The following is a 26744-nucleotide window of genomic DNA, read 5'->3' as shown; positions in this document are numbered from 1 at the left end:
TACCACATCAGTTTGACGTGGGGACGGTATTGGTAATAATCTGTTAAGCAGACAAAAAGATGGACCATTTATTTAAATGAGGCTATTAGACAGTCTGCGAATTCTATTCAGATACACTTTTAGGAATTTTCAGCATGATAATGATTTGGTGTAGAACCCAATGCGCTATCATAAACTAGAGTAGATAACTTTTTTTTCGTGAATTTCCTTTTGACTATAACATTTATGATACTGTAACAGTTACGAAAGTATCATTGATCATAAAAAGTTATTTCAATAATTTCCGCTGCATGTTTCAGTTTTTTTAATTGACATTGCCCAACTGCGTGGTAACTGACATTAGTCACTGGTATTTTCTACCGTAACAACAGTTACTGGTGTTATTCAGGCGCAGATCAATAGTGGCCAGTTTCAATACTTTCAATGGACTTTCTTTTCTCTTTGTTTTGTTTCTGGCCTGTAACACATTCGTAATAGTGTCGTGATGGCAATCACGGTCATATGTGCTCTATGTATTTACACCTTATTTCTTACTGTTTCCGATAACGTACATTTTGGAGGGATAATGGGTCCAGTACTTACAAGACAGAACATCGAACTAACATATTTTGTGTAAATATTGGTGGACCTACCTATAATTCACAGTGATCAAACTACTACTAAATTACGCAAATAAAATCGTCACTCGTCTTTCGTCGTGAATATAAAATTAGAAGCGATTTATTTACTCGTATTATTAAATTATTATTATTGGCACCAAGGTGATTATTATTGGTATAATTATGCAGTTCTTGACCTTGAAGTATTTCCATTTAGTACATTTTGATTTGTAAAAAATAGAAAAGATTTTGAATGACAGTAATTCTCTCTATATTTGGCCGGATACTTTCTGCTTTCTGGTTCTAACCCAATAGATATAGTTTGCAATACTTATTCACTGGCACAGGTCGTTGTACTCATTACATAAAATCTGTCGATTGGTTACGATTTCATCGTTAAGCATAACTGAGTTTATTGGTATAAAGAAGTCGTGTTTTGTGTAGTAGGTAGGTAAAGTTTTTAATAATTTGTTGATGTTACCTATTTAGACCCTGAAGATAGTGGTGGGCGGATAATCCCGGTATTCTTATCATCTAACCTTACTATGATCTACTCAGTCCAACTGAAAAATCTACTCTACCGTTTGCACGTGAAAAAGTAACAAATACTAACAATTAATAAAATTATTAGATACCTACTGGCCTACATTTTTTCAAAGTTAAGAAATCTTTGCCGATATAAAATAAAATACCTACCTATAATGCGTGAACCTTTGAAATAAACCTAAAAACAATAAACTTAATTTCGCGAAAATCAACAACCTTAATTATTTTGAAATTGGTTCGCTAGTTTTTCCCGCGTTGTTTTGCAATTTGACAGCTGCAGTCCTGCAAACTGCCTACTACGGTATTAAAATAATAGTGAAGTGCCAAAAAAAAAGTAAATTCAAATGTTTAATTTTGGAAATAAGAACGGTTAAATAGTCTGTTGATATCGGTAAATTGTCATAAAATAGTTTTTTTTTTTAATGAAATTGAAATTACAAACTCAATTTTAGTATTCATAAACCTTTAATGCGTGTATGTGTATACTTAATCAAAGCTACTCCTTGGTTTAATTAAAAAAAGAATCTATAAACCTTTTTGCACTAGCGCGGGAAATAGCATTTTACCGTGCCGCGCTGTAGACGACGTGGTAAGTATCAATTTTCAGGCAAATGTATTGAAAACAATATTTTGATCCGTAATTAGGCTGTTACTGTAACATATACTTACGTACTCGCCAGTCTCATAAATCTTATGTTTATTAATGTTTACTTTCTCATGTTTCATAATCATTTATCATTCGTTTTGAATATTATTTTGTTGTCATTGGTTTTCCTTTTGTAATCATTTATTGGTGGAGTAAATGATAATGAGCTTCCTGTGTCATATTATATATAAATAGTTCAGGTTATTTTTGTACTTATTCAGTTCACACAAGGGCTCATCATCGATACATCAAACCATGTTTTACTCTGTCACGTGACAATGCTCACAATCATGTTCGAAGAAATAGTTAGACATACTTACTGTGGCCAAGCCTAATGATGATCATTTATCTACGTTCCTGAGAGATATCCTAATAAGGGACAGCTTGGAAAATTGTAAGCATGCTAGAAACTACTAGACTTTGTATACCAAGGCCGCGGTTACGCTTCAATTCCCCAGGAAACTTCACCTGCTTCTGCTCTAACGGACACGGACGCTTTGCCGACACTAGGGTGACCAGTCGTCTCTCTACTCCTGACTCCTACGGTATCTCATAAAGGGTTCAGCTTGGCGGTTGAAAATAATACCAAAAAAAAAACCGCAAGAAGGAACTTCAATCAGAATTAAGTAGTATAATACTTACTGACTTTCAATGTACACAATCTTCATCACAGATTAGGAGAACGTTGAAACTTAGCATCAAAGCTGGAACACAATTCGTATGCCTAATTATTAAACCACAGGTACTCGATTAATACATATATTGGTAGGTATTGTAGGAAGCTAGGTACTTTAAAACCTCTATGGTTGTAACGTGGAAGCCCCAAACGGCATGATAATATAATTATGAGATGATTGTTTTGTATCATATTATGTCCCGCTCTGATATTTACGTTGGTAATATCATTTAACGTTTAATAAACTTTGACTCACAATGTTTTTGGCAATACCGGCGGGAGTTGGAATGTAAACACTCAAAAGGCGTGAAGTCCTTGAGTCAGTCGCCGTGACCGATTGTATTGAAAATTAACATGTACTTGGTTTGCCCATTACAATGAATTTTTACATCGCACACTATTGGTAACACAATGTTAATTGTTGCAGAAATACCCTAATTTTTGTAAGCACATATGCTTAAACGATCACATCTAACTAACTGATTAACGTAAGGCTTCTGCATTGTAACAGCTCTTGTTATAAAATATATTTCAATAAGTACTTCTGCATAAATCTTTTTACGTAGGTACTTTTGCAGAGTCGCTGAAGTGTAACTTGAGCCAGTAAATTATTTTTTGTTGCTATGTAAGTAGCTTCTAATTGATATCTAATTAATAATGTAGTAAATTCTATACTTTCACTCTAGTCAGTTTTTATTAAAGTACCTATACCTATGTTTAGGTGAAATTCAGTTGTATAAGTTGGTACTTTTGTACAAGCATTATGCAGGGAAGGAGTATTTCAGAATTGGTGATCACGTAGGTACTGGCTTATCAGCAGCAATTCTATCCAGCAACCAAAATAGATATACTTATGTGTAATTCATGTGCGCACATCGCGTGTGTGTGCGTGTTGAGCGGAAGCCACCGATTTTCCGCGCACGCGCACCACAATGATCTTCGTCGCATCCGTCCACCCGCGCGTCCCACCCACAGCACTGTCATCGTCTAATTATTGACTCGCCATCGTACTTTAATTAACATTCTTTATGCTCGGGTGATCCCAACAAGTGCTTAACTTGAGAGCCGATCATAATATGTTATTACATGTAATGCTAGCCCGACTCTTAGGTGTTCAGTGACGGCGGGATCGGGTACATTATTTCATTCGAGTTTCACCTAAGTTTTACAATGTCATTCTTGAACACTTAATAAAATATCCCACTAGCACTTTATTATTCATTGGTCTATGATATGCAGATGCTGAGGAAATAACTCAATAAATGCCTTAGTCTCTATTATTGAATAATATCCATTTCATATCGCAGGCATATTAGCTTATAATATTCCCCCTAGTTTCTTGAATCATCAAATCACACCACAATTATAACTGGTACCGTGTTACCTATGTAATACCTACTTAACAATTTAGTGTATTTATTAGTTATTGTAATTCATTTCTAATACTAAAATAAATCCTTGTGGCAGTTTCTTACCCTGACCTTTAAAATAACTGTTTATCAAAGTTTCAAAGATTGAAAGTTTCCTTCAAAATTACCAAAAATTCTTAAACAAAATATTTTTGTCTTAGGGGACAAATGTTGTTTCGTGTAGGCTACACGATTGAGATGAGTCATCGGTGTTTACTTTGTGTTCTGTTGAAATAAGATACAGTAAAATAATAAATACTATATTATACTTGCTAATTAAACCCTCACGGTATTCACATGTTTTATCAGAAACTTATCTTTTCAAAGTAAATATTCCTCGACTACATTTTAATGATGAACGAGGATTAAATAATTCATTTTTAGATTTACTCCCCTCTGCCGGATATGCCTAGATATCCCTTTTTAGAGGCCAGATTTCTGTGCCCAAAATTGATATCGATTCATTAGTTTTATCGTAAAAACGCGGCAGACAGACAGGCAGAGATCCAGTATCTTCCATCAGTCTATAGGTACATCTTTATTTAGTTAAAATTCACTGCGTGTCCTTATGAGTAATCTCAGTTTACCTTGACTTGGCAAATTGAGGTTGTTTAGACTGTATTTAGTGAATGGTCATTCGGCTCTAACGGAGACTCTTTGGAGCTCGATAAAAACATCAATATGGTCCCGTAACAAGAGGTATAAACGCTTCAAGTAATGAATAACGCTCGATAATCGAGGAAGTGATAAATAAAACAACAATCATGAAGTATTTTTTCAATAAGAATTTAGTTATTGGATTAATTTATTTGACTTGATAACAAAAGTTTTATTTATGTTGTGTCATTCACATGCACGAGCACCATTAGTATTCACCTGCTGACCACCGTTGCTAGCTCCTGCTTACGTATTTATAAATAACATTGCGTATAGAATTTCAATGGTTCTGAGCAATTTTATACCATTTGTACACGCACAACATGTCATTGTGTTATGCTATTTATATTTTGTGTTGTCAATTTTTTCTCTGATATAGCCTGAAATTCTTTGTTCATAGACGATTGCTTGCTTTCTGTGTTGGCGAGAGGCGCAATTTCCTCGTTATCACGCAACGGTCGGCTCGGCAAGCGACAATAACTATTAAATGTTTAAAACGTTTCGTAAATCCAGTAAAAGTGTGGTGGGCGTAGTGCACAATGCGACAATAGCTGTCGACGTAATCGTCGTTTTCTATCAGTTGCGGTCGCAAACATTTCGCGCTCCGCTGCGCCCTGATACTTGACAGCACACACAACATCATTTACACAAGATACGTACATCTCTTTCAAAATTAACAAGTATTCCTCGCTGAGTATGGAGTTCATCCTGTTCTTCAACTGTCATAATCGCTCAACAAAGCACGTACTCGTACCTTCAAACATGACTAAGCTCTGTGTGAGCCCATACCATTTAAGTACCTAATAGTAATTGTTGTATTTTCCAAGATTTCAAAAGCTTGCGTAGGCAGAACTCTCGTGGCGTGCATAATTTTGCAGTGGAAAGGCAGCTCAATAAAGACGCAATTCGTTTATATTCGCGTTTAATTCCATTGATAGCCTTTTTTTGTTAAGATAGACATTCGATAGGCACCTAACATCGATACTGTTATTGAATTTGAAAATCATGAGATAATGTTAGGAATCGTAAAAAGTTTGTTCCAAAATTGCAAATTATAGTCTCGATAATTTATTTTAGTTAAAAGAACAAACAGTTGATAGTTGAACCTTCTTTGACCTTAGCAAACCAATAGTAGCGTCGGCGTCTCCGAAAACAATCGCGATTGTTTTGAAAAGCGTATCGAAACTTTGACGTAAAATAAATTTTATTGTTTGTTTTTTAACAATTGTCGAACGTTTTGCTAGGCCTGCAACCTTGCACTTTTGTACCTGCCTACATGGATGTTTTTAAGCACATTGCATGACTGATACCAGCCAACTGGTCATTATCCAATGAGAATACAGCAATTGACATGGACAATGATGAGACGCGATACCGTGTGGGTAAATACATAGGTACGTGAACATAGCCTACGTACTCAAGTTACGTAAGAGGTTGGCTGCATGCAAAAGGCATCCGCCATTTTGCGATGAGCACTTTGATGGTTTTTGCGCGAAAAGTGAGCGGCGAGGTTGGCAATGCTTCAACTTTAATTTGTTGTAGAAATTACGATTTTGCAAAGATTTCATAAATAACTTTAAACGGGTACAAAAAGTGGTTACGTGGAAAATAACATTGACACAGTCGTGGCTGGATTTACCGTTTCTAGAACTTACTGGTAGCCATTTTCATTGCAACACCACAATAGGAGTTAATTGTATCCTTATGTGATTTCAATAACTGATTTAGTTTTCTACTTCTAAAATTATACTTATGCATTAAGCATTGTATCTAGAGCCCGTTACGATATAACGTATAATCAAATCTTTCCAAGTTATTTTGATGTAATGGTTTGGTACACCAAGTTAGGATCGATCCAGTACCTACATAAATATGTATTTGATACAAAATTGGTTGCGAATGATTTTGGTGTCTACATTTAATTAATTGCAGACTTCAGACCTCTTGAACTTACTCCTGAATATTGTTTATTTTAGGACGAGCCCCTGCCCCTCAGCAACGCGCACGCACTGCACGGTGTGCCGCCGCCGTCTGTGGCGCCGGAGCCGTCTGCGCAGCCCAGCCAGCCAGTGCCAGTCCCCGCCAACCAGCTCAAAGACGACGCACTCAACCATGCAGAGTCTAAGATCGACGAAGACAAATTACAGGTAAATATGTTTTCCCACACTGTCGCCGCTTGAATACTAAGCCGCTGTCTACATTATTGTTTGTGAGATACCTGCGAAGTTTATTTTGAGGATAAAGCCGACTTGAAAGTTTTACCTTGTTGCTAATTTGTATTAACGCTTTATTCCTATGGAATTTATGCCTAAGTCCTAAAAAGATCGTAAATGTTGGATGAAACAATTCGGACTACAAACCCTAAAGTTTGTTTGACTCTCTATTTAAGCGAAAAAACCAAAAATATCTTTTTTTCTGTTTTCTAGAACATATGGCTATTATAGTTCGGCCGTTCAGAGAATGCGTTCCTGACACCTATCAGTTAGTCAGGACTAGTGATGGGCACAACATAACACTGAGTTCGTTACCGTTACCCCAAAATAAACCGCCGCATTATTTTAAGATTATTTTCGTTTTAAATTGGCGGAATCATTTAAAATTTATATTTTAGTTATTTAAGTGGAAACCAAAAAAAGGTAATATTCATATAATAAAATCGTTTTATTTATTCTTTGTTACAAAGTTACAATCTGTATTTCTATGCAATAAAGTAAGTACATTGAATTGAATGTGCGTACAGAATGTTAATCAGACTCCGATTCGCTTGAGGAGGTGGTGTCTTCATCATCATCTTCGCCTACGTGTATATTACGTGTATATTAGGTATTATCAATAACAGAATCAATCCTGATATCTCGGTCAAAATCTTCCAAAATCAGGTTTTTAGAGCTCTACCTCACTGGGACGCCATAGCGACGTCGCCAGCGGCACAGGTCTGGCTACTTCTGGCATCCAAATGTCGCCAAGTCGAGTGGCCATGGCGTCTCGTCAGTCAATTGTTTACGTCGTCGCTCAAGAAATTGCAAGCTGACTGGCGACCACATTGGCGACTGTGTGAGGGAGGTGCGCTTTACCGTGTACATTATAGTGGCTACTGTGGCCACGTCGCCAAGTTGCCACGGTAGCCAGAAGCCACATAGGGAACTGTAGCTCGTAGCCACGCCTCCAATTTGGCGACGTTACCAAACCGTCGCCAAGTGAGTTAGGTTCCATACATTTCAATACTAACTGCTTGGATACGTAGCCGGCGACGTCGCCATTGGCGTCCTAATGAGGCAGGGCACTTAGTCTTAGCGCACGAAACGACAACAAATGACTATTTAGCGTCACAAAATGACGGCCCATGATGCCATTTGGGGTTACCATTTTCAACCTAAATATAAAAATGCTACTTTCTTTCGCGCGTTCAGTTTGATCATAGTTTTATTTTTATATTTCATAAAAGTTATCCTATAGTCCATTATTTTCAAATTCTTAAAAAGCAAAACAAAACGTATTATTTTATATTATAAGTATAACTGTATAAGAACCATCAACCAGAACAGATTACGATACTTGCCTGTTATTTTCAGCACAGCACTACAAATATAAAGCGCTGACATAACCTTGTAATAGCGCAGTATAGATTTATAAAAATATTGTCTACCAAGTTATTTGACACTCAATTTGGCACAAAATTACAACATTCATTGATTATTATTGATATAATAATGTTGTTTTAATGCTCAACAATTGTTAAAACGATAAACAACCAGCAAAAATATTTTTATCGTACTGCAACGCCATTACAAAGTTACGTCGTCAGTTCAATCGCGATGTGTCAGAAACGCATTCTCTGAGCGGCCGAACTTTAGTTATATTTATTATTTTCTCTGTAGTAAAAGTGGTGACGACAAACAACCGATTGGTTAAGGCCAGCGAGTGGTTTCTCTAGGTAGTTTCACGCGTGAAAGGCCTAAGAAATTTTAAATCTTGTTAGACACAGGTCATCTTCGCTCTGAGACATTAAATAAAAAGTTATGTAAGTAAATAGGGAAATCCTAGTTGATAACTCAGGACAGGTTAGGTCTGCTATTGATAATTACCCTTAATCTTTTTGTTTGTAATTTGTTGCAAAATTTAAAAAAAGGTTTATTTTGAATGGTCATGTTTGTAGATATGTGCATTTGTCAGTGGGTGCAAGTAGTGACGTGAGCCAGCTTTCACTTGCGGTGAGGGGGGAGAGCGGGGCTTACCGCTCGACTGTTGCACCACGAACACGTGAAAGCGGCCACTTTGTATTATTTGCATTGCCCAGATATTGTCTGCAAATGCGAAATTACATGCAGATTGAAGATGCCTACAATACGTATGTGGTTTCCGAGAAATATGGAGCTATTTATTTTAGAATTCTACCTATAAATTAAAATGGTCATTTGTTTGAAGTTTTCTTTTAAATTAAGATAAATAAGTTATAATGAGAAACGTTTGGTTACGATATAAGGATATTACTTTGGCTGGCATTAGTGTGAAGGCAGAGTAAGGCTGATGTGGAAAACAATACGTTATGCCTTATATTCTTTCGATACAATAATAAGATTTGCATAGACGTAGGCTGATTCAACGATGAGCTATCTATCCGAATGTTAGTAATATTTACAAACGGAGGGCGGTTGAACAATGGCGCGCGGGCGCATTGTCTCGCGCAGGATGTCCGAACCCATTGTACCGGGTAAACAGCACAGAACGAGATATATAATGTTCTTGTTTCACACGTCGCTTTTCCATTAAGTGTTAAATGCAATTTATCGCAGCATTTTTATGACGTTATAAAAATATATATTAAACTCTTTCTGCACACTATCTCTTTAATAAATGTCACTGCTTTCGTTTCCTTTCTTTATAAAGCGTTACGAAAGCGAAAGCTACCTGTCTAGGGCCGTTCAGGTCAAAGGCGTTAGAGGTCAAGCTAGTTCCCGATATTCTCGTGTACCTATAGCCAATACCGTAATACATTACTGCATAACAAGAGCCTTATAAGAGTTAATAGGAAATCATTTCCGTATATTCAAACTAGGATGTTACATCGGTTGCAGAACTACCTATTTACTATAGAATCGTCAGAAGGAATCTTCAAAGTAACCATTGAATAATTAAATCTTCAGGTTTAGTAAAATGATCTATGAAATTAATTGATACTTTCAGAAAATCGACGATGAGAGAAATGACTCGCCGAACTCAGCAAGTGACGACAGCTCAGAGTCTGACAGTTCGGCTGAGGAGGAGGATGAGCTCGACGCCGTCAGGCCCATGCTCAAGCTGCCCATCCAGTTTGACCTCGATGAACTAGCTGGAGCCTTCCTGGCTAACAATCAGAAGTAAGTCCCACACAACACATTCATCTGCCTTGCCTCAGGCTTGTGGCCTCTCTCTGATCTTTTGTGGACCGCTCCTTGACATTTGAGGTTAAAAGAGAAGTTTCAAGCATTCTTCAAGATACATCTTAATCTACGTTGGTCGCTTGCTTCATTTCATCTTAGTGTTCGTGAGTGCTTCACACTGCTACTGTGTTTTGACATGACGTATAATATATTCGTTACAAATAAATAAATTCACTCTAGATGCACAAGTAAAACAAGCACTTACATAATTAGTTGGTGGATTACTCATTAAAACCGCGGATTATACAAGACGACGTTTAATGCGTTTGTTGTTTATTTAAAATTAAGTTCTGCTCTGACGAACAATTATGTAAATAAGAGCAAGGTCAAGATCTCCCGCGTTGTATACCAAGCGTTTGTCTTAATTAAGTATGCTTTGGACACCTGAATAATTGGGACTTAAAAAGTTGTTCAGTAATCATCACCCATAGACCATACATATGACTATACAGCATGTATAAAAATAACCATAACTATTCTCGAAAGAAAATAACTCCCGTCACAACCTTTTTCCTTAATTCTGTTTTGGAATATTTATTAATTTAGAACATGCTTGTAAACTACGAAATAACAGTAACTTATAATTGGCAGAATTTAAATACGAATGAGTCAAAGGAAACCATTTCCTTATGAATAACTATGGACCAAAGCACCATCATAACGGACTCAAGCCATAATTTGGCAAAGTTGTTAAAAACGGTATTAGCAACAAAAGGAGGACAACAGCGATGGTTCAATAAATAAATATTTGCAGTTAGTAACTTGTAGTAAGTAGTACGCGGAGTTTTCCCCCGAGTGATTCGCTCCGTTCTTCCTGTGTTCTCATATTATAATGTTTTGACTAACTAGTTGTGTAACATCGAGCCGGCGCTAGGCGGAAGGAGTCGGAGAAACTTGTGTAATCACATTAATACGAGCTCATTGGTAATCCGTAGGAGCATGTGTCATGTGACCCAACGCGGCTTGGGATCCACGATGCGCTATTTTGAATATTGCAGCGATGGAGCGTTTTATTTTAAAACTTAGACATATTATTAAGGTTTTAATGTAGTGATTGATGACTTACGTCACTAACGCGATTTACGTGTAGGCACTTAAGCCAGTCTCAAAAGAAGATTATGTAATGGAATTAGGTCATGTTATAGAAAGTTGCCGCCAGTGCTAAATAAAACAAAATATTTTGTTAAGAAACAAATGGCGGCACGTCATAACATCGTTAAAGCTTGAAGTGAAGCTAATTGTAGATTTTCATCACATTAATTCATCGCGAAATGAACATTTTATAAGTCTGTACAATAATTTCTGTTTCTGCTCTACAATGATAAATTGGATGTAACAAAATTCTCAATTAAATGGAAACCCAGAAAAGGTTTTATAGTCAATGCCTCCATAAAAGCAGCAGCCAATCGGCTAGTCACATTTTTACTGTTTGATAAAAACTGCATAATGAAGGTCATGAGGTTTTTTAAGCAAAAAAATGTGTCGGATTGTAGAGATCTGTTATCATTGCGACTACATGAACGTTGACCTTTTAATTTGTAGCAGGTTATAAATGTAATATATTTTGTTTCCAGGGGCCGCATGAACTGCGTGGTTGAGAAGCGTCGCGACGATCCCATGGAGAGGCGATTCCCTTTCAACATCCTCGGAGCCTTCGCCCCGCGCAGCGCCCACGCCGAGCGCATCGCCATCATCTGCCACGGAGGCGACGAGCCCAGGTACATCACACCAACGTCCATTCTGAATGAGCACATCTTAAGTTACATTGAAACTGCTGATCAATGATCTTTGTTATATTATAATCTAGGTATTCTAATCAACCAAAGAAAAAATATTTTACAATAACTGAGGCATATCATGCATAACATTCATGATTGTGGAATTAATAAGAATAACGTGTGTACTTGTAAGTACAATCGAACTTTCTCGATGACAAGTATCCAGTATTCGCTCTTAGGTAACAATTCGCTTTGTACTGTTTTTGTGTTCGATTACGTTAAAGACAGGTTTGTTATTGGTTTCTGACCTTTCTGAAGTAGATCAAAGATATTATTGTGTACCCACTCGTAATGGTATACCTTGAGTCGTGTGTAAATAACAAACTGTTGTCAAGCCTGACCTCTGACTTATTTGATATAAACATAATGTTTATATATTGTGTTTCAATAAACTGAGAAACTACGGGAAAAGTAAAATCATTGTTTAAGGTTCACTGTGTCTCCGTTACGTTCAAAACATATAACAATACGGATTAAATTCTTTTGTCGAGTATTTTGCGTGGTTCGCATTGAAATGCGGCGGAGTGGACCGATTATGCTTGTTTCTTAGAACCTCCGAAGGCTTAGAGTTCTATTCTTCTTGCTTTATTGTCGGTACTGTGTTTTATTTTTTATGTCCTTTTACAACTTTTGTGTGACGCGGACGAAGACTTATGATATGTCACGGTATTATAAGGTCAAGCGTAGGCTTCAGTTGCGCACAAACTTATTGTTAAACCTTAAATATATTGAGTCACGTAATGGGCTGGCACTTGTATTCAACATTCCATGCGCTTTTACACAGCAGTACTGACAATACACATGTTACGTTACCGTTTGTTAAGTACCTTCGTGTCACTAATCAGCTGTCGCATTACGCAGTCAGTTGAAAGTGCAATTACGTTACAATCGTTTGTCTTCAATACTGATGACAAAGTGAACGGCTGGTAGTTAGCAATAAAAGGACCCTACGAGCGTAGTTGTAAAATTTTATCAGGCCGTAATACACTTGGGAATCAACGACTTGCTTACCTCCGTATTTTCCCTGTATTCCCAAACGACAATTGTTACAAACAGCGGCCTATGCGTTCAGAATATTATATTATTGTTACTTGATAAGTTCACTGAACAGCAATACTGATGTCACATATCCATTTATGGCGGGTGTATAAATTAAAGTGGACATCCATTTTCTCTGGTTTTCTAATGATGATTCTAGCAGTTTCTGATTTGATGGTATACATATGGGATTGTGATGCTTTAGATTGTTTTCAGCAATTTTCAGCTCATCTTGTATTCAGGGTCTCTTAAGCATTTGTCCACCGACTCATAATACAATCGCAATCAACCATTAGTCATCAAAAAGCTCTGTTATCGTAAGTTTTCTTGATAAAGATGAAAAACGCTTATTTTTGTCGGATTTTCTTCCAACATGACGGTGTTCTACTTTTGTAAGCTCCTACACGTGCCGTCATTAGTAAAAGTTCATGAAAGCACATGAGTTTCAAGGGCGTATGTAGAGGTATAAAGTGAATAGTTATGTTATAACTCACTCGGATCTCAATGAAAGTACTTCATTCACTGAAAAACTTTATAATCGACACTAGGGCCAAAATAAATTTTATCGAAATATGTATATTCAGCTGTTTTATCGTTCAAGCCTGTTACACTTACATTTGAATTTATATCTAGTTAGGGTACGTATCTGTATGATTGTGTATAGAATTACACAAAGCGCTTCTCTGTTTGAAAGTGATAATGAATCGGCTTAGGCACGTTTTGAATTATAAGTTTGGGATGTTCAAAGCAAAAGCGGGTGTCTTGTTATTTGAAGACAAATAAGTCGTCAGCAAACGTAAGTGATGCCTTACATCTTGCCTACGCCTACGTTAACCAATTAGCTAAGTGATAGAACGCGATGTTAGTGGTTGCTATCGATCTGCACAGATTATTTTCATGTGATTTGTGGTTTGAATAATCAAATAAAGGTTATTTATTTGCCACTGTTTATTCATATAGGCGTAGGGGAGGCAAAGTTCTTTATTGAGATTTAGTAGTGAAGTAGCTGTCCCACGGTCTCTCCGTCCGGAGGGAAAATGCTTCCATAACCGGAATGTGTGAGAACTCGATAAAACTCCCATATGACACTGAAATATTTGGCAGTGTACATTATTCCTGAGATAAGCGCTCTGCAACCAACCAAACAAACTTTTTAACTCTATTAGAATAGATTACATTGAATATATCTGTTAATTTTGTTTTATGTTGGCTACAATATCAATGAAATTGGTTTCTTTTATTGTGTCTCTGATGTCTTTCCTGCTATTTTCTAGATTTTATTCATCAATTACAGTTTTAAAGCCTCTTTAACTTAAATGGATAATTAAAAACAAGTTTAGATGTCTTGCTCAGGAGTATTGCAATCGTTTAAATACAAATAAATCGTTGTCCTGGTTTTGTTACATAAACAATGTCTGTGTTTTAATTGGTCATCAGGTTCAAGTGTATTTGCATATCTTACCCGTGGTGTTATAGAGGTGAATTGTATTATTTGTTTTAGGCCGATGAACTTCCCGGAGCCCCAGTCGCAAGTGTTCGCGTTCCCGCTGACGGGCCCGGTGCGCCTGCCGCTGCGGCCGCAGCCCGAGCGCGCCGCGCCGCCCGCCGCCGGCCCCGCGCCGCGCATGCCGCCATTCGCACCCATGACACACCGACAGGCACCTTTCCCCCTCCCAGTAAGTACCTAGATTTTACAAAATATATATCCAACAGTTTTCCTACACTAAGATCATGCCAGACTTCTCTTTGTCTTGCTAACGATGATTAATATTCACCGTGGAAAACCACCGCTTCATGCCAACAGTTTAATATCGCAAAGAAAATCTTGTATCAGACTTAATATAACCCCGGAAGCTGCGGTCACCTTGTGTTAAACGAGTGAGGCATTTTAATGTGAACATCACAAGTTTGTAATTGACCATAATGGCTTGAGTTGTCTTCCGGAGTCATAAAGAATAAAACAATTATGTAACTAATTGAATAATGTACAAGGAACGAGTCTGCACGTAATAAATGTGATGGCGACATGAAGAGATAATGCTAGGAAATTAAGTCGCAGGGTTTTGTCTGAGAGAGAAAGGGATGACTTGTGACCCTTGCATGTATTCGTTTGATGTGGCAGAGAGGCACGTAATATGAATTGCTATTTGGGTCAAGTGAGACCGTGATTGCTGGGGATTATCCTACGATCGTGTCGTTTATCGACCAAAGTGCTCTAACAGTTTCAACTGGCAGGCTGAGGCTGAACATTTCTTTTGTATAGGTAATCGTGCGGCGAAGAAGACTTATACCAAATGCTGTCTTTTTGCGTTATCGAATTTAGTGAAAAGTGATTTGTGTTGGGGCCGAAATAGGTTCTGGAGAAATAATATTCTAGCTCAGTTCTTGCACCCGTTCCCATGTGTCATTTCACAAAAGTATCAAGTGTGATCCCTAGGGTATCAGGCGGCGTTTGAAAAGAAAACTTAAACTAGATTAATTTTCAATAGGCCGACCAGAAGTTTTTATATGGCAGTCGGATGAAAGTAAAATCAGAAAGCAGATTATTTGAATATGCTAAAGCGTTTGTGAATTCATTTCACACAGGTCACAGGCATCACGTCCTTTCAACGAAAGGTTTTCAGATTTTCAGTTCCTTCATATGAAAGGAAGATATTCATCTGATTAATGGTTCGTTTCTCGAACGTCGTGTAACGTCAACCGCTGTAGCACACCGGCGAAATTAAGGCTATTGTGTTCCTTAAGAGTCTGTACGTGAACTTCTTTGAGAGACGTCCGACAAATGACACCCATTGTTATTGGTGGTTCGAGTACTCGTGTGTGGATCAAATGTTTAGTCGCTAGCCAACAAAGTGCTATCTTTACTCATATTTTGAATATTATAATTACGAAACTTGATTGAGATTGTTGTCTACTTGTTTAGGACAATGTGACTTTTGAGTGGAGTCGAATCTGACGATAGCTGACCGGTCCGCGGTCGTGCAAGTCTCCAAAGGAATTGGATCTTCAATCTCAAAAGAGTTTATACACCAGCATTTAATGATAAAGGAACATTCAAAGTTATAGCAGTGTTTAAGCTATATTCGCCACAGTTAAGCGCTTAGAGGTAATAATCTCCAAGAGCACTAATATGAATATATTCGGTATCACTATTAAAGCAATGTATTCGGGTCACAAAGCACTTGAAAGTGCTAAACAATAAAAGTGATGTGTTTCCACGCAATAAGAGCTCCGTCGGCGGGAGAGCATTTATTACGTCTGTCATGTGTTATGACCGCTATAATAATTTCATTACGCCTTGTCATAACATAATTGACGCATCTGTGTAATGGTAACTTAACTGGCGCCAAATATTGTCGTTAAAACAATAGAAGTTTAGTATTTATTGTAAGTTGTTTGCAGATGTTGCAATAGTAGGTACTGAACATTTTCAAAACAGGACTTAGCTTTGAAATCTCTATGAACGAGAATTTATGTTAGCAAACCTTGTAAATATTTTACGTGGATAATTTTGAAGAACCTGGTATAGCAAGCGTATTAAGCAAGTATAATACTTGCATAAATCTATTACAAGAAACATATGTTGCGAGTCACATGCGGAGTTCAAGTTCGCAATAGACGTAACTTGAAGTGATTAGTCGCTCAGAGCATTAACATCGGCCATATCTCTCCACCGACTGTTATAACTTACGAGGCAGATAAGTACTCCATGTGTCTCTTTAATTACTAGATCGGCATGGGAATACACTGATTAAAACTGCGCGCTCGTTTCACGTAAATTGCTACTAAAGTACGTACAAGGGTTTTATCTGCAGATTTATATTGCAGCTGAATTTTCAGCAGAGTAATATTTTAAGCGTAGTTCTTCCTGCTTTTTTAACAAGTAATTTATGTATCGTTTTGCGATGGTTATTTATCATCTAGGTTGGCTCAGTTAGTTGTAGTGGTTTTCCATTACAATTTTAAAAAGTTGTCAGATGAATGAATAATAGAATGTAGAAAAGAGCTTTGATCGTATGATAAGTCTTTTATTTAGTATGGGGAGATAGAATGGAATTAGCGATTAACTTGATAACGACATGATGAGGTTGGTTACTCGTTGCGGCGAGCCTGTGATGTAATCTAATGAAGTCGAGCAATTTTCCAATCTGGAGAACTACCTACGTCGCAGCGCGGGCAGGTGAAACTCCTGAATGTTTCAGTTTTGAATTATAATTCTACATTTGTTGTAGATAAAACATGTAGATCATTTAGAAAAATGGTAAACCATATACTGCAAATGTATTGCATTCCATAGAAAAATCTTTGAGAATTTTTTGATGCTACGAATCTCACAAGTTTCATAACAAAATAAAACTAGTTATGAAATTCCTAGACGTTGAAAGAGAGGACATATAAACATTTTTGCATTCAATGCAAATAACAAATATTTTATATTATGTCTATAATACATAAAATTAGGCGGATGAATATCTGTTATAAGGTAAAAGCAGTAATGTTTTTAAAATGTCCTGTTCCGGCTTATGATAAATAGCTTCAAACGCTCTCTATTAACAACAAATATAGCGTTGGTTGTGTGAAAGCTGTGTTGAGTTAGTCGTGTCTTCTAAGAAAGATTATGTGGAAATTATGAATCATTATTGCTCTTGTATGATCGCATATGGAAACTTAGACTAGTGGCCCAGAAAACTTATTTCTTTCTATAGGTATCTATAAAGGAACTTACCAACCAAGACTGACTCAAAGTGAAGGAAAATATCTCGAGGAATCCTGCTGATTCGCTCAATTCTTCTTCGTGTGAGAGGTGGCCTGAGCCCAGCAGTGGGACCGGACGGTTGAAAGATTGATGATACTAAAAATACTGTACCTCTACATTCCAAAGAGTTATTTTGTTCAGTCTACATCTAACATTTTCTCCTTCCCAGGGTCTAAGGTAAAAAAAAACTAGCAACTGGTATTTAACTTATGTTATTTTTGTAATATTTCTTCTTAGTATATATTCTAGTAAATTATTCTAGTTAATTTTAAGGAGGAGGATTCCATATTTAATTTGCCATACACCAAGCATTGAATATTACGCACTAATTTTTCCTGATCTCTGAATAGTAAGCATCTATGGATCCTTCAGCAGCCAGTTTTCCATCTGTTTGGTAGTTAATCAAGTGCGTCTCAACTCAGCTCAAGACGTTGCTCGTCGAAATCCAATTTTAAATCAGCTTTATTCGTTACCAATTACGTTGGCGGATTTGAGCGTTGTTTTTGACGAAATTGGGAATTTAGGCCCTTCTATTATTATTATTAGGAGCCTGTTGTACATACTCCTACATAGCTTTTGTTTTGATGTAGAATTACCGCGGGGTAATCCTCGACTTTTTAAAAGGATCGTGTAACGATGTCTATTATTTTCAGCACTTGGGTGTAGGGAATAGGTAAACGGATTGTTGATGTATTCATTTAATTAGTGCATGTCGTCTGTCAGTAAAAATAATTTAATTATGAGGAAAAACACTCTGTACGTCAAAGATTTATTTCTGGTTATGATTTGACGCTCTGTTTTTCCAATGGTAGATGGCAACTGTAATCTGTAGGTATATCTATAGGTAAACTCGAATATAGACCTATTTAAAGTTGAGTGAAAGATTTCTCCATAATATAGAGTTTATAACAATACATTAAGTACCGTCATGATAACAAAGAAATCAAGGATCCAGATCATTTGTTATGTTTTTAGTTTTTTTAATATGTGAGTCACAGTGTGTTCCCTGAAAAAAAAGTTGTAGGTCAAAGTAGTACTTCTAGCGAGGTTAATGATAATTCTCTACCTTTATTTATGCAGCTAGACATGTACAGTAATCGTAACAAAAATCTGTGTATTGTGGTCGAGGACATATGAATTACGATCACTTATTAAATAGTTGCCACTTACTGTGCCTACTACCATAATACTAACACACTCGTGTATGTGCGCCGACATGCGCTCTAAGTACCAACCGATGTTAGCAGCCGCCACTCGCGATAATATACTGGATATTATCCTTCTTTATTATGTCAGTCGGGTACTAAGAGTTCTTTTGCTCCCAAAAATTCGTTTTCCGTGTACCACCGTCCCGGGTCCCCCTAAAGGTATAGGAAAGCTATGCAAAGTGAAAGGTTCCTTAAGATCCGACCACGCCTCTTGTTCCGTCGTAAATAGAAACGCTTTTTGTGTTATTCTGTATACTTTTATCTGGTTTCTATGACAACTTTTTGTAAGAATCGGACACATTTTTCCTTTAAATATTTTTACGGATATTCGCTTTTATCTGATTTCTATAAAGATATAATGTACTACCTATTTGATATAAAATGTTTCCTGTATAAATCTTGTTATTTATGTCAGTCATAAGAAACATCAAATATTCTTCAGTTTTCCTGGAAAATATTTAGATAGCTTCCTTTAAAATGTTTCTTCTAACAGAGTAACGCAATGAAAGAAAGTGTGAAACCGTGTAGTGACGTGAACTGTTTGAGTTAAAACGTTACCCTTCTTTGTACTGTAAAAAGGGTATTATCGCGTGCGTCCCCTGACCCATCCCGCAGTAGCAGATAGCGGCAACAAAGTAGACGCATCAACAATATCAGCTTATCCGATACTGGTCTACACAATAGTCTCTTATAGGACTTTATAGCTTCGAGGATGTTGTCCTCGTGAGCGCTGAGATATGATCCAATGCCTTCATCTGATCCATAATTACGTTAAAATATATCGTTTAATGTGAAACTGAAAAAAAGGAAGAAAAAATACCTTAAGTACTTGGTATTTAACGCTGAAAAAAATTCAAATAGTTTAGCTGAACATAGTAAGTTGTTTATTATTTTACTGTAAAAAGCAAAGTAAGTCGGTCAGATACGTATGTTCAGAAAGCAAAATCCGCAAGCTCGGACATCCGATTTTTAAAGAATGTTGACATGGTAGCATTCTGTTGGCTAAAGGTGTGTGACAATATAAGAACAAGTATTTTAAAAGGATTGCTCCCTGTCGCTGTATTGAACAAAACTAGCTTGACCGGTGTTGGTAAGATAAAAATGCATATAGAGGCTACATCTACCTATTGTACCTTTAAATCTGCTTAAATTGAACTGAATTTGACTCGAATACCCATACTTTCTAAGAGGTCGTTAAAAGTTTTCGTACAAATGCAGCATGACGTGTGATCGCACTTTCTTAGGAGAAAGTTATTGGATAAACAACTTTCTTTTGTGCATTTTATGCAAATAGCTCGATTAAGTTTCGAATGATTCATCGTTCCAATGGCGATATCTGCGTTATTGCTGAGTAATTATTGGTAGTTGATGGCCAATAGACAGCATTCTTTGTTTATGCTTTTTTTTATTTATATATAATATGTTATAATGTTAACAAAATAATCAATCTCATTTCAATTTGAACCTACAATAAATTGTCATATCTAGTCGTAAAAAAAGATATACGTGGGTATATTCTGTAACATTCTAACAATCAATCATTTTCATGCCATTAAGCCGATGAAATTCTTGAGTAAAACACGTATACACAGTCATATAATATATGTACCTATTCGACGAAGTTACTCGAACATCGTCAGATTTTAAAAGCTCTCGAGGCTCGGTACATGAACCGAAAATTTTGCAAAAAAATCAGGGTCGATCGGTCATCGGCCCCGAGTCCCCGACACTGGTTGCAGCGTGCACATGTGCTTATGCAATCACCAACGTTCCGGTTTTCGGCTCACTTTACTTGTTTTACCCTTTCATTTATCATTATCGAGCACAGCAGCTAAAAAACAAGCTAAAACATAAAACACGGCCGCATTGCCTCACGTTGCGTGTGACCATTTACGAAACTGCTGTAATTGACTTTATCTAGGGAACATTAGAGACATTAACATCATTCCATAGAAAGTGGATAACAAGCGAGGTACATTATCCATCTATCGATATTAATATTCACTTAATGTTTTTTTGTGCTACAGTTATTTACTTTTAATGCGAGGAGTTTGACGTAGGTATTGATATGACATTACTAGAAATAACACAAAAGTAATTAGAAATAAATTTTCACCTTTGGATCCATAATAGAAAAGTGGGTGCGTTGGCAGTCAAACGATTTTCTTTAGTTACTGTTCTGTTTCCACATAAGCGTTTTCCTCTCGTAGTACATTATAGCTAAGGCAAGGCTGAAAAGGAAAACAAATTACTCAGAAGATCCCAACCCTCTTGAAAATATTCAACCGATAGGTTGCTTATGTACAAAAACGAAAATGTTTAACTATCAAGATATAAATAGTATTTATTGGTACATAACAAACTAAGTTCATAGACAACTTTCGGAACCAGTCATTTGAATTGGTAATAGGTGCCTTAGTTGTTGTATTTGGAAATTGATGAATACTTCTAGAGTAACAATAAAAGCTGTGACAGAAACAGAATACGGTTGCGGTTAATTGAAAACCCTGAACCTGCTGCTTATGTGACATGGCTCTTTTGGTTAGGTTTGAAAGTCCCAGTATCAAGGTGTTCCATTTCATGTATTTGAGTTTGTATTTTAGTCGTTTCTCTGTCTCCTATAGAACTTGGAACTTTTCCTAACATTACAATTAAAAGTAAAACTAACTCCGTATATGTACAAGTTTGCAGTAGATTACCTTTTAACTACATTCGAAATATAAAGTTTGAGAGGTGTGTTACTTTATCTCAATTTGCACGAGGGTGAAGATATGAATGGAATATGATTCAAGTCACGCGAGTTCAAATGTGTGTTTTGCCCCATCCCTGGCGGACATCTCGCGGTGACAGGCGTTTCGACGCTTGTTGGGGGAGGCTCGTGGAGTGCGGCGCGGAGGCGTGGGGTGGGCACAAAGACATTTCGAGTTTGGCCACGGAGCGGAGGCGTGCGCGAACGTAAACAAATGTGAACGGGCCCGATCACAACAAACGGGTCTAGAGGCACAGCCTCGCGGCGGCTCTATTACACGTTCGCGGGACAGATGTTATAATTAAGTTCTCATCTTTGATTGAACACGAAGGCCTCGATATAATACTCCGAGATTAAGTTTTTGTATATTTTATAGTTTTTGTCTGGTTATTAATTAATCAACTCGTCTGCAAATGTGTTCCGTCGTCAGGTAGATTAATAAGATAAGAAAGATGAATCACGCCTACTATAAATACATACGTATGACTAACAACTAAAACCTGCTTAAACAACGTTGTAATATTATTCTAAGGATGTAATAATATGTTACAGAAAATGACTTTGGAAACTGAGCTTTAAATAACTTCCAGTAAATAGAGCCTTAACTAACAAAATGAAATTCTTTCATGGCGCGTATTGGTAAACAGAATCAACTTAGTGAGCCTACATTTAGATTTGCATAAATATCTTGCTTATCGATAAAGATCATACCAGCCGGAAACCAGATCTTAAGATGTATACATTCATAAACCTTAAGGCTTATTGATTTTATAATAGTGTTGCTGCGAGGCTTTAAGTAAAGTTCACATGAGGCCTATGTAGATTGTACCTTAGTTATTGAATGACAGTTACATGACAAACCCAATGGGCAGTCTCAACTAAGATAGCTAATGAAATAAAATTCTGAGCGGTGTAGAAACGTACCGTAGTTCGGACAGTTTGTCACGCTATCAAACAATAGAGTTTCACACAGTTGTAAGTGTGCAACTGCACTCTAATAGTTTGTACACATGTCAGTTTAAGTTTTCTCTAACTAGTTACATATTACTTCCTGCTCAAACTCATTTCTGTGGCAATTTACTATATCGACTCTATCTCACGTTGATATCATTCATAGATGATTACGTCCAGTTTGATTTATGCCATGAATAATAATAACATTATTATATATCTGCATTATTTCAAATGAATAGGTTAGGCCTTGAATAGGTCAGCTCGGTATACTTACATACATATAAATACATTATGTGACTACTACGTCGATTATGAATACATTTAATATTTTATTATGTTTTTTGTAGTTGTTCGGTTTCAAGATTCATTAGCACATTTGATTGAAGTTGTTTGGGTACATCCATCTGGAATTATTTTCGCGTTATGAATATCGGACTACTATCGAGGAGCTGGCAATCATATGGACCGGACATGTTATAACTTCATTCCATTCTGTCTAACATAAACTTTCATTCTGTATTTAAAAATATCTCCAAGAGTTCTTTTTTCAGGAGTATTAAATTTCAAAGAACATGGTGTACAATGATAATTATGTATGTGTAAAAATTAAAACGAATCGGCAATGGGCCAACGTACTTCAAATCCAAATGCATAATAGATTTTACAGATTATCCACATTCCTTTAGAATAAGGTCAAATAATACTTAAATAACCTACTTTCGTACCATGACAACATGAAAGACAAGGAAGTGGCTTTTGATAATTCTGTCAATACAGATGGCTTTGCATTTACGACCGTCTCTTGTCCTGAATGTCTGAACAAACAAAAACGTATGTTTGAAAGGAGTGTGAGTACCGCTTAGCTGTGGAATAGCGGTACTAGACTGTGCGACTACCTACATAAGACAATAATTAGGTGTCAGTCGGCCAGACAAATCGTTCATCTCATACAGAAAGTTAACTGTACACACCGTTTTTACACGTCTGACAGCTCAACAATTGTCGAAGAGAAATAAGCGCTCACCTTTGTACTAGTATCATTGAAAGACGTAGAGATATTAAGCGAAGCCTTTCTAAAGAACTTTCTTTAGGTAGCAGTTATAAAGTTATAACAGTACCTATTTTAAACATTTATAAGTCTTGAATTATCTTATTAACTTAGCTCTATGTCAAAATGTAAATGTTATTATGTGTGTGAAATCATTAAACATCCAAAGTTTTGAGATAAAAAGATCAAGATCAGTTCTGTTTTTTTTGTGGTTTAAAATACATCAGAGGTGATGATATCTTGCTTCTTTTATACAAATGCGTTAGAATTACTTAGCCGAATGTTCTCTTCAACTTTTAACTTACATGTTACCCTTCAAAACGTAAGTGACTTTTCCCCGATTCACTTACATTGTTATGTTATAACATAGCTTAAAGATAGTGTTTTCTTGCGAAATCACATCATGCCATCGTGAAGGCTATTGTGTGTATTCAACGTCTCAAGAGCTTATGTAGAAAGAATTAGAAAAAATAAAAGAAACGTACTTAGGCTTAGGGTACCTTTTAACGTGTCATCACATAAACCCATGCTTACTGAAAACAAACATTTCAAAGACAGCAACAATCTTATGAACCACTTTGCAAACTAAGTACGTTGAAATCTGTCTTCGAAAATATTAAGTTGTTTATATTATTGGAGAGTTTGAGTGAAGGCAGTAATTGTGTAGGAGTAGAGGGCGGAGGGTCAGGGTAGACGTCGGTTATAGGCCGTGGGGACTCGCGGGAGTAGAGTGCTGTCGGGGTAGACTGCACGCCGACACCCTGACAACTAGTTGCCGGTCGCCACAACACCCAATAACGATATTCTCAGCATTCTGACCATCGCTTCTTAATCTCTTTGTTCCACTAAGTTCCACTGAATCGGCGAGTGGACCTCTAGTGAATACTATTCGCTAAAGTTTGCATTACTGCTGTATTTTCGAAAACAGGATTCGGTTTGTGTGAGGTTACCGTCAAGGCTTCTTGCACTTGCAGTCGGAAGTACGCAACGAGCTCTGTATTTGAATTTTTATTTAAAAAATCCAGTTGGATAGATATGACCAAGGATTTCTGTTGCTGGGTTGAATAATACAGGCGTTTTGATTTTAACTTTGCTGTTAAATATAGCTCTTGCAGATAAAATGTACTTGCTTTGTTTTCTGTTTTGTTGGTGTGTTTACCTGTGCACATTGTAAGATCTGTCTTACTTAAGTATTTAATATATTTCTAGTATAACTTCATTTAAAAATAGGTACAAAAATTATGAATTGAAGACTACTTAGAAATTCTGCCGAATAAAGACTAGTTTTAGAGCCCGTTACTCTAAAAGTTTAATAAGTATTAAGCACTAATAAAGCCTAAAAGTAGGTAGCTATTAGAACAAATCGGAGTCTATTATCTTCCAGTCTACTTTCTAATAAAGATAAATTAACTAGTCTCTTTGAACTCGCGACTTACATTACTTAGTACACTTATCAAGAATAGTAAAGTTTGAAATAGATTTGTTCTTTAGAATTTTCGCTCAGTTTAATGATATTTATGTGAGTTAAGGTGACTGCATAGGTAATGTTAATTATATCTAATCAGCTCGGCTTGAGTAAGAACTCTTTGAATAATTACAGTAACAATTGATGCATGGCTTCAGAAAGCAGTCAGCAGTCAAGCATAATGCCTAAGGACAGGCCTGGCTGACACCAATTGTAGCAACTGCATTTTAACCTCGCATACATTACGTTGCATTGTTCCCATTACTAAATGATAGGGTCTAATTACTGTAATACCCTGTGCGAGACTGTTCGTGTTTACACGCGATGCCTTCATTGTATTATTGGTTATTTGCTACCTATTATATTACATCGCAGATGTCTGCCGAACACGTCGCAAATACAATTATTATACAGGTATAAAAGATTACGAATAAGTACAAAAAAAGTCTTAGAATAGGTACTACGTGACCTCCCAAGATCAATTCACAAACGTGAATCTATTTTTTTTCTTTTTGAATTCTATCGTAGCGACGAGTATTTGTCAATAGCAATTTGAATTCATTGCTTCGAAATAATTTTCCTAAAAACACATTGGTACATGATTCGATTGAGATTAATGCAAAAAACAATAACGCTTTATTAATTAAAAAGGATTTGAAAGTAGAAAAGGTATAGCTTCCACACGGTGAAAAAATCAAAGTGAATTAAATATTATCGTGTATTATCTAATATTACCTAATACAAAACTTTTGATTACACTATCATAGTGCAATAACTAGATTAAATCTATTTACTCTGTCAATCGTTGCCTCCAATCCGTTCGGGTAACGGCATCACTTGAGCGTTCGATCACAGCCACTTCATATAAATAACATAAAACTTAAGTACAGTCTGAGCTTGGCACGCGCACGTCAGGGGGATGCGGGGCTCGTCCTCCCGTGGTAGCGCGCAGCCTTGACATTTGCTGGAGACGCGCACCGGGGCGGCGAGCGGCCACTAGCCCCAGCGCCGGAATCTCGTGTAGTTTGGCACGGGGAGGTACGGGTATCGCGCCGGGACTCTCACGTTCTCCAGGTTGTATCCTCGCCGCCGTCGGATCCTCCCATCACTCACTTGGCTGTTCACGTTTTTTTTCCCTGTAGACACTATACTTATCATATTTGATTCTAATTTCACATTATCTGCCACAATGGCGTCATCGGGCCTCTGCCTGGTGATGAGTTTCGCTCTGTTTTTCTGCGAGGCTAGATACGCTTGGTTGAGTACGTAGGAGTCCAGGGGTTTGGGCACCAGGTTGTACCTGGTGGAGTCGATTTCCCGCTCGTAGCCGAGGCGGGCGGGCGCGGGCGCAGCGAGTGCGGGCGCCGCGAGCGCGATGACGAGCGCGAGGTACGCGTGCATGATGCGGTGTGTGTCGAGTGTATGAGCCGCGCTCGAACTACACATTTTTATATATACCTACCAGCTATCGATACCATTCGTGCCCAATTTGTGTAGGTTGTTATTTATTTTTTGTGATGGTGATGCGCGAGACGCTCTTGAACTTGGTAGTGTGTCGCGGAGATGCGGCGGCAGACGGCCAGGCCGCTGATGGGCCCCGCGACGCCGCAGCTCTCGCCTGCGCGCGTTGTTCGCCGCGATGCAATTATCCGTATAATTTGATGCACCGGTGACTACGAACGCTCATGAACCTTGTTCCACTTACATTAACCAACATTAAGTGATGTTGTTCTCACCGGTACAAGGCGACCGTTACATAGTTAAAGAGAACTTATTAGCTACGTCGTTTGTTGTA

General features: G+C 37.2%; 2 protein-coding genes across 4 annotated transcripts in view; one reads left to right on the top strand and one right to left on the bottom strand.

The window, feature by feature from the left end:
- Nucleotides 1-26744, top strand: part of LOC110370067 (WW domain-binding protein 11) — a 49450-nt gene that overhangs the window by 10075 nt on the left and 12631 nt on the right. For 2 of the 3 annotated variants that reach the window (XM_021325778.3, XM_021325779.3), the window contains exons 3-6: nt 6510-6680; nt 9718-9890; nt 11528-11671; nt 14271-14445. In XM_021325778.3, coding sequence (XP_021181453.1) covers nt 6510-6680; nt 9718-9890; nt 11528-11671; nt 14271-14445 — 663 coding nt within the window. Of the gene's footprint in view, nt 1-5986; nt 6044-6509; nt 6681-9717; nt 9891-11527; nt 11672-14270; nt 14446-26744 lie in introns of those variants that run through there. The other variant, XM_064036852.1, reaches the window with a different exon arrangement.
- Nucleotides 25654-26398, bottom strand: LOC135117582 (uncharacterized). Its single transcript, XM_064037008.1, has one exon. It carries the CDS (start codon nt 26393-26395, stop codon nt 25946-25948), a length of 450 nt encoding a protein of 149 aa, XP_063893078.1. The 5' UTR covers nt 26396-26398; the 3' UTR covers nt 25654-25945.

This window comes from Helicoverpa armigera, chromosome 11 (assembly GCF_030705265.1).
Source record: "Helicoverpa armigera isolate CAAS_96S chromosome 11, ASM3070526v1, whole genome shotgun sequence".
Classification (NCBI taxonomy): domain Eukaryota; kingdom Metazoa; phylum Arthropoda; class Insecta; order Lepidoptera; family Noctuidae; genus Helicoverpa; species Helicoverpa armigera.
The sequence above is the reverse complement of the archived record's forward strand: the minus strand, read 5'-3'. Positions and strand labels throughout refer to the sequence as shown.